The sequence below is a fragment of the Strongylocentrotus purpuratus genome, unplaced genomic scaffold (genome assembly GCF_000002235.5).
Source record: "Strongylocentrotus purpuratus isolate Spur 01 unplaced genomic scaffold, Spur_5.0 spur5_scaffold_19, whole genome shotgun sequence".
Classification (NCBI taxonomy): domain Eukaryota; kingdom Metazoa; phylum Echinodermata; class Echinoidea; order Camarodonta; family Strongylocentrotidae; genus Strongylocentrotus; species Strongylocentrotus purpuratus.
This window is the reverse complement of record NW_022145604.1, coordinates 9,293,777-9,313,338: the sequence shown is the minus strand read 5'-3', so window position 1 is coordinate 9,313,338 and position 19,562 is coordinate 9,293,777. Positions and strand designations below refer to the sequence as shown.

At 36.8% G+C, this 19,562-nt stretch overlaps 1 protein-coding gene across 1 annotated transcript in view; it reads left to right on the top strand.

Moving 5' to 3' along the window:
* Positions 1-4,085: 4,085 nt before the first annotated feature.
* LOC105443100 (SCO-spondin) overlaps positions 4,086-19,562 on the top strand; it is a gene marked incomplete at its 3' end in the record, with an annotated part of 64,613 nt that continues 49,136 nt past the window's right edge. Inside the window, exons 1-7 of the mRNA XM_011675920.2 lie at positions 4,086-4,233; positions 9,966-10,157; positions 12,734-12,888; positions 13,808-13,875; positions 14,461-14,806; positions 17,833-17,961; positions 18,720-18,834. Coding sequence (XP_011674222.2) covers positions 4,169-4,233; positions 9,966-10,157; positions 12,734-12,888; positions 13,808-13,875; positions 14,461-14,806; positions 17,833-17,961; positions 18,720-18,834 — 1,070 coding nt within the window. The remainder of the gene's footprint in view (positions 4,234-9,965; positions 10,158-12,733; positions 12,889-13,807; positions 13,876-14,460; positions 14,807-17,832; positions 17,962-18,719; positions 18,835-19,562) is intronic.

Below are 19,562 nucleotides of genomic sequence, written 5' to 3'. Positions count from 1 at the left end.
GTGACAAGAAATAAAATCCCAATATACTTTCTTATAGAATCAAGCGAAACAGTCACTAAATGTTCAATACTACAAAGCGTCTAACCAGAGCCAGAAGGGCATTAATTCCTTTTCTTAACACAGGTTAAAGGTAAGGACCAGTTTTGGAAACGCCCCCCAAAAAATGAAATGGAAGCTCTTATTATCAATCATGTGAAAGAATATGTTTCGACTAATACATTTACGTGATGATACAAATTTTGCCGGGAAACCGCCTACTAATTGGTATATTTGGTAAATTATTATATCTATCCGGACTGGATAGATATTGCACAGTCCAATCTACATTTTTCTGTGACAGTGCTTGTAACTTTACCAAGACTGGGCCAAATTTATTTTGATGATTCCAGAACCTTGCAGTACACACCAATACCTATATGCTAGATGATCAACCTTTCCTGATCGATTCCACAACGTTTTTTTTCACAATGCAATCGCATGACCAAAACTGGTTTATACCTTTAATATACCCTTATGGCTTTCAACATATGAAATATATGGTAAACGTAATGTTCAAAACGATTTTAGTTGAGAATATCTTTTTGGTAGCTGTGCAAAACAAGGGAATCAAGCTTTATAATATTTCTGACACGTGCATAATGCGTGATCTCCTGAGCCGATTTGAAAATGCAAGTTGTGTTTTTCAATGAATTTTATTCCTATCACAATTTCTTACTTTTCTGATAATTTGTTTAATCCCTTTTTCAAGGCATGGTATCTAGTTCAGAAGTTTACTTGAATCTACTTTTTCTCAAAATCAAAAATCATTACCACAACTCAAAATTAGCCACAGAGAGTGTTTAAATCGTTTTTAGGAAACCATTTATCCATTTGATCTCATTGATTTGAATGGTATTTATGATGTTTCACTGCATTTGTTTCCTTATCAAAAAAATATAAAAAAGAAGCCAATAACTTTATCGTTGTCACATGTGGCAATAAGTCGAAATATTAAGTAGAATACCCCTTTCCGACAAAACATTGCTCTTCTTTGTTTTTAATGGCGGATCCCCCCCCCCCCATTCCAAAGGCCTCTGGATTTGCGTTGCGAATTCAGGAGACAAACACTATTCTTTTCCCCCTTTTTTCAGTTTTTATTGTTATTTCTGAAAAATGAACAGAGTAAAAGCAACAATATAATGAACTTGCAACTATAACAGCAGCAGTGTTTGCCGCTCAACAAAACTAGCGTTATAACATCCATTAATTATCATGATTTTGATATTTCGACAGAAACAAAGATGGAACAGACGGCCAGCTGTGGCATAAATCATACTCATAGTCAGTCAACCCAATATGAAGTATCATATTTTGTAAACATGTGTGATGAATTGGTTAGTTTACCTCTTGATCGAGCCATAAGTTACGATGGTAAGATTTATGAAGTGACATCAGGATCCCTTGTGATCAGCTTTTCAACGCGTGTCTTTTTTTAAAACCGCGAATCAGCGTGGACTGGGACCTACAACTGGCATTCAGTGCCAGAAGTAGAAGAAGGAGAAGAAGGAGAAGAAGAAGGAGAAGGAGAAGAAGAAGAAGAAGGAGAAGAAGAAGAAGAAGAAGAAGAAGAAGAAGAAGAAGAAGAAGAAGGAGCAGAAGAAGAAGAAGGAGAAGGAGAAGGAGAAGAAGAAGAAGGAGAAGGAGAAGGAGAAGAAGAAGAAAAAGAAGGAGAAGGAGAAGGAGAAGGAGAAAGAGAAGGAGAAGAAGAAGAAGAAGAAGAAGAAGAAGGAGAAGGAGAAGAAGGATGAAGAGGTAATAAAAGAAGAAAACAAATACGAAGGAGAAGAAGAATTAGAATCCGATGAAGATTAAGAAGAAGAACGAGGGAAAAAAACAAGAAAAGGAAGACGAAGAAGTAGAAGAAGAAGAAGGAGAAGGAGAAGGAGAAGAAGAAGAAGAAGAAGAAGAAGAAGAAGAAGAAGAAGAAGAAGAGGAAGAAGAAGAAGGAGAAGAAGAAGAAACAAAAAAGAAAGAGAAGTAGACAAATAAGAAGAAGAAATAAAGGAGAAAAGGAAGATTTGTTTTCAATTAGTACTCTAACAAGAATCGACTGTCCTTTAATCAAACCACGTGACCCCAAAAGTCTATCGAAAATGCCTCCATCTTTTTGGCAATATTTGATAAATGGTTGGAATACAGGGTTCGATCGCGAATTGGCTTGATATCACCCTCTGGATGCATATGCCTGCTATAGGACCAATGTATAAGGGAGGGGAGGGGAGGGGGGGGGGGCTCAGGGGATAAACACGCTTCTTTCTTCATGATCTCTTCATGTCCCCCCCCCCCCCCTCCCTCCTATTTTCGTCTTTAACAATTTTACCACATTTTTAGATAGATAGATAGATAGATAGATAATGGTTTTATTGATAATAAAAGAACAACAATGCATCGCGGCCTACAAGGCCGAATTGGGCAATGTTTTACAAATGTAAAATACAGTATATAAAACATTCATATCAACTAACCTCAAATTAATGAACTAAAGTTGAATGAGTAGATTGTTAAAAAATATATACTTAACTTTAAAAGCTTATTTCTTATTACGGAATCATTATGCAGCACACTTTATTCTGAGATTTAAACGTAATTGATCAGATTTCGCTGATTTATTTTCTCTTTAAATAGAAACATTTACACGATATCAATTGATTCCATAGTTAACGTACACGACATAACAAATAAAATGAGATCATTTGTATTAATAGAACATGACGAAAGTGAAAATCCTTATTTTTCAAATTAATTCCGTCAGGAACAGGTACATAACAACACAGTATGGTAGTCAAGTCTTTATAGTCTGATATTTCAGACCCGCCATTTTGCGTTACGACTCGAAAGAGTTTGAGCCTGTAACTAAATTGAGGTCGTGTTGCAGTAAGCTCGGTTAGATCAACCTCCGTCCGTATAGGCTTATATTTGCCCCTCCTATGGAACCCGTCTCGATCTAGTACTGTGGCTGTATTTGTGTCAATGTTAAAGTTAAAGGGTGAGAACCGGTCATGCATTTATATTGCCCGGAACAATGGGGAAAGGGTGAATATGATAGCTCATAACAACATTGTAAAGATATTGACCTTATAGTCTTCCGGACTAGCAAATGCACTGCATTCATAAATGGGTACATGGAACTACACAAAGGTGTTTGCGACAAAATATCGGGATATTTCTTGTAATTTCTCGAATCTGAGGGCATAAAACGGACATAAAACGAAATAACGTTCACAGAGTATTCTATTTCTTTCCTCTTTACAAGAACCCAACCTTCTCTTGAATGGAGGTGTCGTGGTATAGTGGTTCATTCACTTGACTCTTAATTCAAGGGTTGATGATTCGAATCCCAGCCCAGCACTCATGTATTTTGGCAAGGCATTAATCAACATTTGCCACTCTCCGCCCACGTGTAATGGACACCTGGACATTGCTAGGATAATGATAATTGCAGGACCCTCAGGAAAAACACTACTGATGAGGCTTCCCCGAGTAGATCAAATTATAATAATCATTATTGTTATTATAATACGTATTATTATTATCATAATAACAGGACAAGGAACTTTTTTATAAAATACATATAAGTTGTAAACTGATAGTTTTTGCGGAATATTGATTAAATTTTTAATCCAAATCTCCCGTAGAACATCAATCACAATTTCTGACAGAGAAAAATGAAACGTTTTTGAAAAAAATGTTTCACAGTTTCCCTTTCAAAAATGATCGAGTCAAACAATATACAGTACCATTGTAGTTAAAATCTGTGTGTCATCTGTCTATCTTTTAGGGGGCGAACCCTTGTTCCGCCATCTATCGGATACGCTATTGTTTGAAGGATTTATTTGAAATTTCAAAGATAGATGACGCTATAGTTGACAGATAAAACTACAACAAAATTATGATTATGTTAAAGAACAAAGAAACTGGAGGAGTCTTTGACATGTCGCCATATGGTAATGAATGATGATACTTCAACGTTGCATCACGTTTTGTACGTTGGTTGGAAAACGATAAGAGGTATGTACCCACGGAAGACCTGAGCTTGGAAAGAGGATCCCATTGTTGTAGAATTTCTCGAAGGAAGAGGACCAGTTCCCTTTTCGCTGCAAGCCTCCAAGGAGACTGCACACCTTCCAAGATGGCGATGAAAGTAGTCGCGTTGGTTCTTTCTTTCGTCATCTCTATCTTGATAGAGAGAGGCAGGTAAGAGACATCAATTCACAATTTAATTTCAATGTCAACTGTATATCACTTTGCCATAAAAATACAAAAGATTAAACCGTTTAATTTCCTAGTAATATCAAACGTTTTCATTCCGAAATTTTACTACTAAATGAACCTCAAATATTAATTGAATGATCGCAAAAAGCTTTCAATAATAAATTGTTTCTTTTATAGCGCTATATCCAGTTTACAACTGATCAAAGCGCTTTACAAAACAAATACATCAATGAATTAAAACTTAACAAAAATATGCTAGAAAATGTAATGCAGTTAATTACAATGTAAATGTAAATCAATCAACTTGAGGGCGCTTTCAATACCTGTTGCGTTGCTTGTAGAACTCGTGTTCGGTTGAAATAGCAACCCAATCTTTGTAATAAGTTAATTTTTATGAAAGCAGAAAAATGTGAGAAACAGAACGGCGAAAATTTAAATAAATCATACCAATCATGAGATACTTATGAATTATTATAAAATATGAGACTATGCTTTGAATGTGTCGATTTGTCAGTGGACCGTGGCGTAGTCATGGACAACTCATCCGTTTGTTGTGTAGAAAAATATCTCCCGTTTGTCGTGTAGAAAATATCACTAATTACTGTTTTTCCTCCATACTCGAAAATATATTATGGACACTTTATTATTAAAGGTCTTTTAGAAAGTAAAATAATGAAGATATTAATTCCAAAAGGAGCTAAATCCACTTTTGATGAAAATTAAGTTATTGATACCAGAACATTGTCTACTTCAGTACCCATCTTTCAACAAGAGCATTTACATAAATTTTGGGAGCAATTATGAAAAAATGCACTTTCTAATATCACTTTTTTGTAGACGCCTGTACAAAATCTGGTAAACTAATGCGTTTTTCTCTCAAGTTACAAAAATGGATTTATCTCCTTTTGGAATTAAGCACTTCTTAAATACTCTCCCGGGTCATAAATATTGACAAAAATTGAGTCATTTTGCGTGATGGAGCAAAACCGAAAGTTGTCCGGCACTACCCGACGATAGGGGGTTTCGCAAGCTCAACGCGGACGGAGAATATGCGGTTCGTGTGAAAAATCGAGAAGTTACTTTAGTAACAGCGGGTTGACCGCTGAGGTACTGGAATCCAGAACGGGTTTTGGCCAAATCTACGGGCGCTCTCAATGACGCCCCAAGTGAATCAAGTACCTCGATACAAACTATTTCATTCACCTGATAAGAATAATATTATTTCAATAGACAGAATCCAATCTGCATACATAAGTTGTTGCCACACTTAATACATGCAGTTTGCATTCTGACTATTGAAATACTATTATTCTTATCAGGTGAATGAAATAATTTGTATTGAGAAACTTCACAATGATTTATGTATTAAATTTGATAAAAACGAAAATGGCCTATTCCCTGCCACGCAATACAGAACAGACGGGCTACACGACTAGCACAACTTGTCTCGACCAAGCCACAAAACGGCTTTTTATCATATTTCAACAATTTATCATCAAGTTTTAAAACACTTCAAGTTATATTCATATTCCATATTCATGTTGTTAAAGCTAAGAAACAATAATCGAAAACAAAAACTCGCCGAAGAGCCGTTCGCGTTGAAATTCGTCATACCACCTTTGGTACAAGCTCGCTGGCGCCGATGCCGGCGTCGGCGTCGGAGCTCCCTGGAGTTAGCTGATTGGCTGTTTATTCACTTGGGCGTCATTGAGAACGCCCGTATATTTGGGCAAAAGCCTTTTTGGATTTCAGTACCTCGGCGGTCACACCGCTGTTACTATAGCAATTGTCATTTTAGACAGTGAAGAATCCTCCAAATCTTAGCATATCTGAGTGAAGGTTATTTTACTATTTCACGTCAAAGTGTATTAAAAACAAATATATTCAAAGCATTGTTTGTTTGTTTGTTTTTATTTCTGCATTTTTAAAATGAAACATAATCATATACATAAAGTAACAAATGTTTCTTCATTTTTCATAATTATACATTTTTAAGTACATTGAATAAGATGCATACAAACACAAATATAATTTCAATGAAAAAAAGATAAATAACAGAAAATTCAGCAGACCGCCATTATGAGCGGTAAGCTTGAAATCGATGGAGAGAATAGCGGCAAACTCTTAAATTATATAATTGTACATGCGAAATTGATCAAGTGGGTGCAGTGAAAGTGCATGTGCAAGTGCGAATGGGGTTCTGGTACGTAATGTTTATAATACAATACACTACAATTGTCACTTAAAAGCTCTATATCCTTCAAATTCTCTTCCTGCATAATAATAAATGTAAAAGCTAGTTCTTATATAGCGCTTTTCAGGACCGAACGCATTCTCAAAGCGCTTTACAGAGATATATATTAATACCTCGGTCATCGGATTCAGGCTTACGATTCTCGACTTTCTGAGGAGCATTCCAGCCAGGCGTCATTTTTACGAGCGCACACTTGCTAATCTAAGCACATTAGCTTGCGCATCCTACCGGGTACCCATTTAACACCTGGGTGGAGAGTTGCAAATGTAGATCAATGTCTTGACAAAGGACATTAGTGCCTCGATGTGACTCGAACTGCGGACCTTGTGATCCACAGTCCGGTGACATATCCACTCGTCCACGACACCAGAATCTTGGTCCTGTTTCATAAAACTTGTTATCAGTAACAAGTTACAATATTTGCTAAAAGCTACTGAAATCGTGGCATTTGATTGGCTGACGGCAAATTTGCCATCGAAATTTAGCATTTGTTATTGAAAATAAGTTTTATGAAACAGGGCCCTGGCCGATTTGATTCTGACAATCTCATGGCGTGTTGCCCGCATAGACCGGTTTAATAACATATACAAATGTTATGCATACTGTTTAAAGGCCGGCTTTACTAGTTCAGCTAGAAGGGACTAGACCACCCAGCGAGGTCACTGACAGGTGGCTATCTTATTAACTCAGCTCTCAATTAACATAAGAAAAAGAGGATCATGGGGGACCAACAGGCACCGATTGGGGAAGTTTTCTATATAGAGGGAGCAATTACATGTGTAGCTATAAGTAGTACAGTGTCGCTTTAAAGAAACGTTGTTCTTGACACCCGGAAGCAAAACGTAATGTATACCGACTGGAGTCCAAGTATTGGAGTCCATTCATTATATTCATTAAAGGATAGTTGAGTTCTATTTTCAGACCGCAATTGCATTCAAAGTGCATGGTTATTGATCTTATTCTTATCTATGACATTTCTAGTGCCCTTTGAGGACCTAACATTGCTATGAAGGTAATTTTAGACCCCAAAATGTGTGAAATTAAGCCAATACGATCTACCTATTCAGCTTCACTTTAAAAAAAAAAGGTGACCGTTAATTAATTAATTAATTAATAATAACAATACATGAGCCTGCTGGTTGGGCTTAAAAGGACCAACACGAAAAAGTCATACAAAAAGCCAGCATCGGCACTGGCTGAAGTACAACGTAAAAGGCGATATTTCGTTTTTTTCTACGGCTTTTTCAAATTATCGAATATTTGTGGTGGTAAACAAATATTATAAATCGTTATATTTATGGATATTTCAGCCGTCTCTGAACCGATTTTGATCAAAAAAGATGATTTTGTCATTTCAATTGTATGTTCTTTCAAATTTGACACTCAGTTTTTCATTATCTCACAACAAAATATTTTGTGTAGCGCCCTCCGCAACAGAACTCAACTTTCCCTTTAATGACAGGTTGATGGAATAACTCGTCACCAAGTTCCAGGAAAGAAACATCCATACATTTTAATAATTATGTTGGTAAACTGGCCTATTGCTATACCCGGCGTACCATCGATATACGGATTCGTGGATCGCGCCATCTTCGGCTTGCAGCGGGCAGGGGGTGGGAGAGATTGCGATCGCGAAATAAAATAACGCCGTCCAGATTCTGGACTAACTGCGAGCAGGAACACTGCAAAAAAAAATAACACTAGCTTTATACACGCTTTCAAAGACTTTCCAACAATCAACATTATTTCATGTCAGTAGCTCTATCCATCAAATAGTGGCATTAGTAAATATTACAATGGGGTTTTGTGTAATCCGAACCGATTCTAATCGGAATTACAATAGAGTACTACACTGCAAAAACAAGGGTGTTTAATTTAACACCATGGATGTTAATTTTAACACCATCCCGGTATCTATATCGGAAAACACCAGCTGGTGTTATTTAACACCAGGGATTGGAATTAAACAATTCAATTCCACTCTTGGTGTTGAAGTAATTCCGTTTTTGGTGTTAAAATCTAACACCATTATTTCAACTTGGTGTTAAAGTTCAATTCTAGTTTTGTGTTAAAAAATCCGACACCATTTCTTTCAACACCAGTGGTGTGTAGAATTTAATCCTGATTTTGTTGTTAAAATCAATACCAATGATTTAACGCTCAATTCAAAGAATCCTGCGATGTCTGTTGGATTTATTGGTAACAATTTTCTACCTTTTCTGTCTGCAGAACAAACTTTCACACTTAACGGCATGATTGCGCTGATGAAATAGGATATTCAGACCTTGACAACAAATTCCATAACAACGATATCCCGAAGAGATTCTTGACAGCTAGCTCGCGCATGCGCATGCACGATAGGACGTCATATCATATGACAACTGTCGTCCAATGATTTTGCTCGAATCCACTAACTTATGCGCATGCGCAAGTTCAACACCATAACATCAAGACTCGGAATATCAACCTGTAATTAAATATTTCGACACTAATGTTGGCGTTGAACGGACGTGAACGGACGTGAAATTAACGTAAAAAATACATACACCCTCGATACAAATTGTTTTTTCAAAGGGTTCTTTACATTGCGAAGTGTTCCTGGAGAAAACCAGACTTCTATGAATTTGGTAAGGTTCTGTAAGTATCAATAAATATTCCCGAAGAAATGCGAACGGGTTTTTATAGGCACAGTGGTTCTTATTTGAACAAAAGTATTTTGTTTAAAGGAAAGACGTTCTCTGTGACCTATTTCCTCAAAAAAAAGTAACACACGCGTGCAAATGAAATTTGAGGCCTAAATACCAGTTTATGGTTTGGTTGAGGGCAATTTGTCATTGTAAATGTTTCTTTTGCTTATTCTTCTCTCGCCGAAACATCAAATAATTAGAGGAAAACAATTCCCTAGAGAACTCCAATCCAAAGGTTCTTCTTTGTGGATCAAAATACGGGAAAAGGTCTTGAATCCATTAATAATAATAATTTAATAATAATAATAATAATAATAATAATAATAATAATTTAATAATAATAGTAATAATAATAATAATAATAATAATAATAATAATAATAATAACAATAACAATAATAATAATAATAATAATTATAATAACAATAACAATAATAATAATAATAATAATAACAATAATAATAATAATAATAATAATAATAATAATAATAATAACAATAATAATAATAATTATAATAACAATAATAATAATACTACTACTACTACTACTAATAATAATAATAATAACAATAACAATAATAATAATAATACTAATAATAAAAAGAGGAAGAAGAAGAATAAGAATAATAATAACAATACAAATTGTACTTATAAAGCGCTTTCCACCGAAGTCTCTATCCGTTTATTTTCAGTATCTTTCGCAATATAGATGTAGGTTATATTGTATTATGATCACTATTATCATGTCTTCATTCTCTCCTTGTTTCATTCTAGAACAAATGACTTGCCGAGCGATATTTGTTCAATCGTGGCGGGTCGCCACTTCAAACAGTTTCGAGGCGATTCCTACGAATATTACCCCAATCAATGTCTGTACACCCTGGCAGAGTCCGAATTGACTGATTCTCATTCTTTTGAGATCCTGCTGGATAACCAGAACTCAGACGAAGTAGCAATAATCTACATGTGAGTGTTATTAGAACGATTTCCTGCTCTGAAATAAATGTAGTGTAAGCCTAGAGATACACCATTCAAAGGAGACAAAAAGCCCGCATGCAATGGTCCGAAGTTTAGCCTTTTGTTGTTGCTTTAAGGCCCGGTCACACAGAGGGGACGCATGGGTAACGCACGGCCAGCGCATTGGAAATTTGCAATTTTTTGCCAATGCGTTGTCGTTCGCTAGGCGTGCGTCACCATTCGTTGCTCGTTCGTCGAGCGCGCTGGACCAACGCTTGACCAACGCTTTGCATTCGTCGTCATTCGCTGTGTGCGTCGGGAATTTTTGAGCATGCTCAAAAGTATGCGCGGAGCTCGACGCATGAATGTACACGCCAGAAGGACGCCAGACACGCGCAGAGCGCGCTAGATCAGCGCCAGACATAGTCCTTGTTTTCACGAAGTGACGGTAGTGAGGAAAATCGTAACGCAAAGTGAATGCAATTTTTTTTTCACTACCGTCACTTCGTGAAAACAGCGACGAATACGTGGAGCACACACCCTGTATACGCGCAGCGCGCTAGCAACACGCTATCCATTCGGCGTTACCTCACTAGCATCTCCCAAATCCTGACAAAAGTCGGAATCACGACTTTTCCCGATTGGCAATGCGCCGGCCGTGCGTCCCCCATGCGTCCCCTCTGTGTGACCGGGCCTTTACTGAACCTACTCGGTGCTCCCATACCCATGCTATGAATTCAAGCATCCGAGCACGTCTCCTGCATAGTAGAATACTAGTTGTTCATTGCAAATTATGTACTTTTTAATTCATCTTTTAATTACATAACACAAATTAAATTTGAAATGTAATTCTTTTTTTTCCAAAGAAAGGACTTATGATAGCTGCATGTGCATCAAACCCATAAGGAAGTGTACAGGTTGATGTTGTTTCTTCTCTATTGAAAACGGTTTTTACATTGTGAATTTTACATCAGAAGCGCAATTTGATTTATTGTCAACAACTTAAATAGTAATCATATCGCTCTTCAAAATGCTCATGGGGCTACAATAGTTATTTTACAAAACTAAAACTACATTACTCGTTTAGCACTCATAGTGCTCAAGAACAAGCACGAAATTTGATTTTTATGATTTCATTAGAGACACCATAGAACAGCCAGGTAATGAAGAAGACGTGCTCGGATGCTTGAATTCATAGCATGGGTATGGGAGAACCGAGGAGGTTTAATAAAGCAACAACAAAAGGCTAAACTTCGGACCATTGCATGCGGGCTTTTTGTCACCTTTGAATGGTGTATCTCTAGGCTTACACTACTTTTATTTCACATTTAATTTAATTACATTTTAGGTGAATGGAAATCTCACAAAGCAATAAAATGGCTATACATTCTATTCCAGACATTTAAGTGTTGACAGATTTTTTATAGCCTGTTTTATGTCTTTTTCATGGAAAAACGGTTGGGAAAATTCAAAAATGGTTGGGAGAATTTATTGTTAATAACTGTTAGAGGGTGTCGTTCAAAGAAAACCATAGATATCATCGTGGTTTTAGAATTTGTTCAGGATTGTTTACATGTCAGAGGGTTAGTACAGTAGAAGGAATATAGTAAGTAACATTTTATACACAAATTAAGCAATTTTTTCATCAACCTTCAACAATGTTGCCAAGTCACTTTAAACATACAACGCAGACTTCAGTCATTCGCCTGGATTGGATTCGAACCCACTATTTTGGTTTGTTAGGCAGACTGAGCCGACTAGACGGATCGGCAATACATTCTCACAATTATAGTCTAGATCTAGAGTATAGATATATATTAGATTTAGATCTAAGTTAGATCTGACTAGATCTAGGATACATTAGGCTACTCTTCAAAAGTAAAAAAAAAATGAATTACGCAAAAGCGATATCGGCAGATATCGAGCGTGCGTTATCAATATTTGATGGGAGATGTTTTGCAAGGTGGGAAAAATAAATGCACGCCCACGTTATCTCAATTGACCAATCGGATTGTTAAGATTCTAGAACCCGTCTTATAAACCCTCATAATCTCAATTTCTTAATTTTATTCATTATCATAATTTTATATATTTAGGTTAAATGCCTCCTGTTGGTTTAAACTGAAAAAATGAGTTTGATTTGAATATGAATTATATTTATTTTTTGCTGCTTTTACTCTTCCTCTTTCTGTCGTCGAATTACTATCCTTCTCTTCCTTCATCTCTATCTCCCTCTCTCTCTCTATCTCACTTTCTATCACTACCTCCACCTGCCTACCATTCACTCTCGTTCTTTTCCTAATTATCTCTCTCTCTTTCTTGCCTTTTCTTCTTTCTCTTTATCTCTCAACTTCTCTCTCTCGCTCTCTCTTTCTCTCTCTATCTCCCCCTCTCTTTCTCTCTCTCTCTCAATTCCCCTTATTTCGATACAAATAGGCAATGAAAAGATCGTAAATTATGAATATATCTATAAAATTGTATTCGAATTCACCTTGTATTTATTAGCATGGCGTTTTTACGTACTATATAATTTTTCAGCAGTTTACCAACCATATAGTTTTTAATGAATACCCATTCAATTTAAGTGGCATAGAAGACAGCGAGGTGGCCGTTGAGATCAGGATGACCCCGGTTGGAGTTTTTCTAAATGGAAGCACAACCCCAGCCAATCTCCCCTTGATGCTTCCCCAAGCTAGCGTGGTGAAGAGGGGCTTTTATTACATCCTCACAGACAGTTCAGGTTTGTTACTCAGCGTTAAGTTCTTGCTGAAATATAACATATCGGCTCACAGGACTTCACTAGATTAGTTTCAACGAGACTTGATAGATTTGTTAAAATTTCGCAACATTTATTCCTCTATCATATTTTTTTATCTTAATAAAATCAAATCATTATGATTATTACAACGATGAAGATGATGATGATGATGATAATAATCGATAATTAACATAATACATGTAATAATCATAATAATACACATTGTAATAATGATAGTGATGATGATTATGTTGATGATGATGATAACAATATTCGATAATCAAAATTATACGTGTAATAATAATAATAATAACTGTTATAATAATGATAAAAATAAAGTTAACAATGATAATAATTTCGTGGAAACTGGAATTTTTTAAAGTAATTATTAAATGAACTAAATAATGATTGTCGTCTGTCACTATGTCCATATATGGTAAACAATATCTGTTTCAATTAAACCTTGTTATTATATCTAATCCCAAAGCGATTAACTTCTAGAAAACTAAAGTTAACTAGAATTAACATTAAAAACACCGCTAGAAACTATTCTGGATGTTGCATGAAATACTTAGACAATCATTATTAAGCCAATGTTGCAATGACTGAAGAATGCCTAATTTCTACTACATCATGATGTATTTTTCAATAATTTTGATAATTAACTTGTTTATTATTTAAACGTAGTGTGCATGTAAACAATGATAATAATAATAAGAGCAATAAACCCTTGATATAAACATGCATTGTGGTACTAAATGAAACTTGAAGCTGTAAATTTAAAACTTATGTTCTAGGCCTCATTATAGAGTTTGAACAAAAAGATCCCTTATGAATTTCCAACTAAAATGAGACAACAACAAAAAACTCACATGTAGCATTTTTTCTTTTCTCTCTTTAGAAATAAAAATTGAATATGCAGTGGGTGAGAGGATATATCTATTTGTTCCGGAATCTATAATCAGTGAAGTAAGTGTATGTTATACTAACTAAAGATAGAACCAAATAAAATGTTCGATCATACATGCACTCTAAAAAATAATTATTGCCAATGTGTTTTATACAACCCACGCATAGATAACAATCCATTTCGTCATCATAAAGAAGAAAATGGAAGTTAATAAATCTTATGTCTTGAGCAAATGGAAAAGGACTTCACACGATACGTCACAGTGTTGCCAATTTGTACTGACCCGTTTCTCCCATATCAATGCTTCTATCAAAACCAAATTAATATCAGGCTGGACTTCCCCTTTAAGAATACCAAAACGCTTATCCCAGATTGGCCTTAGTATTAATTTCACACTCACAAATATTTGCAACACTGTTTCTTCCCCTTTATCACAAAAAGTGCAATTAGGGGGAATTCCTTCTATTTATCTTATTTTAATAGTTAGCGCTATTCTACTACGGAACACTTTTAAATACAAAAAAAAAAGGCGAAATCATATATAAATACAACACCTGGAAATACTTTCATGTACCTCCTACCAATGTAAATGCAATATAACGAACCCGTTCGCATGCATCATCTGTACTGTATATTATTTGTAGACATACGGACTGTGCAAAATTGAAGAGGGTTCTTCATTCACGTCGGTAGCTGATTTGAGCAAGCACCGTACTGCCACCGCCACTGAATTCTGCGAGGGACGTGGGGCGGCGCCCTTTCCTAGCACCGCCTCCGAACTCAAATGCAAAAGCATCGTACTCAGTGACTGCGGCCTAAACGAAGACCATGAGTTTTTCAGAAAGCTTTGCAGTATCGAAATGAATGCCACTCCTAGGAATCATAGTATAGATAACGGGATATGTCTGGCACTTGCAGAGTACTACCGAATATGCGCCCTCTGCGACCAAACGTCTGTATTTGAAGATTGGCGGAATGAACATGGATGCGGTAGGTATCACAATACAGTATACAGTATAGTGAGTATAGGGACCATTTTGCTCCTGCAACAATTGCTCCGGTCTTTATTTCGTCGAAAGCATAGTGTGAGTGTTAGGGTTGGAATTAGGTAAAGTGTTGGGTCTAGGGTTTAAAGGGATCCGGTAACTTTGTCTCAGATTCCGAAACAAAATCTGGATTTAGCTCATGCTGCAATGATAATTATAAACCTTTAGGTCAGTCAGGAACCCCATGACATTTACAAGCCGATCGCCTGTCTGATTATCAAGATATTTATGATTGGAATTACAAATTTTGAAAACAGTTTGCCAAACGGTTTTAATAACACTACAGTCTATTTGGGAAAACGAGTATGGTATATGTAAAACCAGTGATTCAAAGATTTTTACTTTTTTGAGGCACTTCTTGACCATTTTAAGGCGCTATTTTTTTTAGGGCTTCAATATTACACCATATCACAGGCACGGATAGAATGTAGGGCCGTGTGTCTCAGATTTAACATTGTTAAGCGATCCCTTTAAGTTAGAGTAGGAAAATTGAGGGTGAGCATTTTTTCAGGAACAACAGCATAGAGTTAGTTTAGTTATTATTACCCACATTGGGTTTTAAATTTTTAATAGTGGCAAGCTGAGAAAACTTTAGGACGATAATGAAGAGCCTGAGGTAAATTAAAATTTATCTCAGGAGGCCCTCGAACACATGTTATTCTACAAAGTGCTTTATGAAATGTTGATGGCTTTGTCATGCTTGTCTGTGTTGGCGGATTTTTTGTTCGAACATACATCAATCAAAATGAGGGGACACACCACATTGTACAATAGGGACACACATTGTTTTTATTGTGCAGAACATGCTCTTTTATTGACTTACTTATTGCATGAAACTATAAAACCAAGATGCATTTTGTATTCTAACAATTGGAGTACAAAGAATTTTAACAGGTGAATGAAATGCATTAAACATCACAAACACCTGGGGAGGAAGCATTCATAAATTTGAATACATATAGTTGATAAACGACTCCGATGAAACTATAAAACCAAAATGAAATTTGCGTTCTGGCAATTGGAGTACAAAGAATGATAGCAGGTGAATAAAATGCTTCAACAGCAACACAAACACCTGGGAAGCTAGGAAGCATCCATAAATTTGAATAATTTAGTTGATAAACGACTCCGCATGCATGACTGTGAACGTTTGTTGGAGCAGAAAGCAGTGGATTCTTAACATCACGAACCCATTTAACATAATGTCGGAGCGTAAATTAAATTTGGGGCGGTTGGAAATGCATCTTTCTACCCTGCGACTTTAATGGTACGATCCAGTAAATCAAAACAGTAAAATGGCTCTTATTTTAAAATTACTCATTAAATAAAACCCAAAACTTCAGTGATATCAGAACAAATATGTTATATCTTACTAATAATTAAAAAAGATGTATAAACATTGTGAAAGTGTCGCATTTTACGATAAAAGACACCGATTTAGCGAAGATGACCTCATTAGTGCGCTTGCATCAGGGAATTCAAGGTCAAAAGGTCAATTCAGACGCTGATAAGTTATTGGTCGAGCCTTTTTGTTTCCTCAGTTATTCCGACATAATTATACAATCAATCAAAACAAGTTTAATACCAGAAGAAAGCTAACGATTAGTATTTTCATTAACCGCTTGCCCCAAAGTCGCTTGACCACAGTATAACGAGTGAGAGCTTGCGAGAGCGGCCAAAGTGTGATTGAAACTCACTATTCGTTATTCTCCAACCAGGAAGCTGTAATGAATGGAGATCCCGTCCAAGAGGCCCCTTTGAAGCCATCCGTGGCACCGCGCGTCTTTTGTTTTCCCTACCGTAATCCCTTAATCCCCCTCCGAAACCGTACAGCTCCCTAGTAGCACTAGGTCCTCCCTTTCCACACACAGCCCAGCCCAGCGAGCACGGCGGCTTTTGCTTTGTGGGCCCGTATTTGGGGTGAATAGTGGTGATAACTTGACAACTTCTAGCCCTCAATCAATAAATGCGCAAACATACAACACAATTTCAATTAGTTATTTAGGAAGATAAACCTTTAGACTACCTTACTAGCTATGTACAAATTTCGGAAATTTTCGGAAAATGTCAATAATTAGATGAGAAAATCATGATGATGAAACCCTTTCATTCGCTCTAACTCACGATTTCCTTGGTCGATTTCGCTGGTTGAAATGGCCATGTCTTCAGTAGAGCTATCCGAGAACAGAAAAAGCACTTGATGACTAATATAAAGTTGCACTGGTCTTATGTTGTTAATTCTGTCTTTTATATGTTATAGCTAAATACATCTTCACTGAACATGACTTAATTTTTCGGTGCTACGCATGGCTTCAAAGCTCGGTGCTTGCATATATTTGCAAAAGAGTGAATAGAGAACTTATGGAAGCAGATGGCGTTGCGTAACATTTCGTACTATTTGGAATTCCAGAGAGGGACTGTGCATTGATATGGACTGCTGTTGATGGAAATGATGGTTGGAGAGGGTTACATTTCTTTTTGTTAAGCCAGGTTAATCTTGAATATTTTCCCCTCGGAAAATTCTTTCGAGACGGTATCTCCATTCATTACAGCTTCCTGCTCCAACGCAAAAGGAGACGATATTGTGCTGGATAAATGTATTTTTTCCGACGAAAGTACAGAAAATTTGCATATGGTCTTTTTATATTATACTTTATGAAATGTTACCCGAGTGACTTCCGGGCGCCCCAATGCTGGAAAGAAACGCACATTTCAGAAAACTTCACTTTTTCATGGAAAAATGCTTATTTGTTCTATGCACGCAAGTCAGATTGAGCGGATGATACAACGTTTCCATATGGGGGGGCAGTATGGCACATCACGAACCAAGCAATGTTTTATTCCACTAGTAATTCCTTTCCATCAGTATTCGATAACAGGATATTTTGTTAGTTTTTATTAGCGTACCCCTTGTCGCACCCTCCTGAGTTGCGGGCCTGTGAATTATACGATTCTTTGTGTCTATCGCAGTTGTTTCCTGTCCAAATAGCGAGGTGTTTGCAGAAAGTGGTAGTCTTTGTCCAATGACATGCGATAAGACATATCTGACTAGAACTTGCTCCGAAGAAGGAGGCTTTGACGGATGCCATTGCCGGAGTGGTAGGTAATTCTTTCATGTGGAGAGGGTTTTTTTTAAAGGGGGGCGGGGGGGGGGGAAGATGGGGGTGAGGGCAGTTTCGGTTTTTAGATTGAATTCTTTAATTTTATCTTGTTTAAACAAAATATTCATCTCTTTAATATTTTATATTTTTTAATTTGTTAAAATGATAATAATAATAATTATTATTATTACTTTTTTTTTTTTGGGGGGGGGGGGGGACTAAACCCCATCAATTATCGCGAGGCACAATTAGAAAATTAATGCAAGAACTCTTAATCTTCTTTAAGCCCTCCACATTGCTTGACTCTTGGTTTGAAGAGGGGAACGGTGGGGATTTTTTTTTTTGGGGGGGGGGGGGGTGGGTGAGCGGGAGACAGTAGCGAGATGATAGTGATGTGAAACATGAGGATATTACTGTTTCAGTATCATTCTTTAAAACTACTAAGGCAGTGTCTTTTAAAATTTTAAAAGAAAAAAAAAACCGTTGCAGTATTCTCATTTAGGCTTACCTTTTCCGATCGATTCCAGACAGTTTGTCTCACAATAAAACCTTAAATTTGCTCGGGGATCCTGGTAAATGTGGCAACTGGAGTGTATACATGGTTGATGGTCTCGGTTCCGCAGCAATCACAGTATGGATCAGCTCCTAATTCCATTTAGGGTAAGACCAGGCACTATCCACGTCTTAAAACTGTCCTAAATTCGAAATAAATAATGTAATAAATCTGTGCTTATTTATCTATTTTATTTGTTACAGATCATTACTGGAATGAGGACATTGGGGTATGTGTCCCAAAAGCGGGATGTTTTTGTGTTCATGAGGGACATCATCATGAAACAGGAGAAACAGTCGATATTGAATGTAACACATGGTAATACACCACCGTCGCCTCGGTTAAAGGCTTGTTGCAATGACGAATATCGTCATTGCCTCAATATTTCCTTCTTTTCGTCAGCAAATCGCATTCGTTGTGCACGTAGTGCTTGTTATCACTAGTTATGCCCTTTCCTTGTGTCCGTTTCCTTTCAAATTTCATAGGCATAGTCTCTAGCATCTCATCAAGGTCACTACATTCTTCGATTTTCGAAATCACTCATGCATAACCGTCCAGGCGCCACTATCACAGAACTTCTTACGCATTGCTCTGGGAAGTCCGAGAGAGGCTTTTTCGTTTGAACCGTAGAAACACGTGCGCCATTGCATGCACATCGTTGTGACACGATTGCATGTCTAGTTCGGATATAGTGCTGTCAACCGTTAAAAAAAACCGCAGCGATTATCTTTTTTAACGTCTAAATGAAAGGCAACTGCGCGCAATAAGAGACTTGCACGTGGTTACTGAGCTCTGTCTATAATATAGAGAAATGAAAAGCGTATAACACTAATGGCATCATACAAAAACCCGCCGCAGTGTAGCTGCGCCAAATCTGAACGACCCTTAAAGGCCCACTGCACTACTTGTAGCCACTTGCGCCCTCTATATAACAAACAATGCCTAATCGGTGACCATTGGTCCCCCATGATCCTCTTTTTCTTATGTTAACTGAGAGCTGAGTTGATGAGATAACCACCTGTCCAGTGACCTTGCAGGGCGGTATA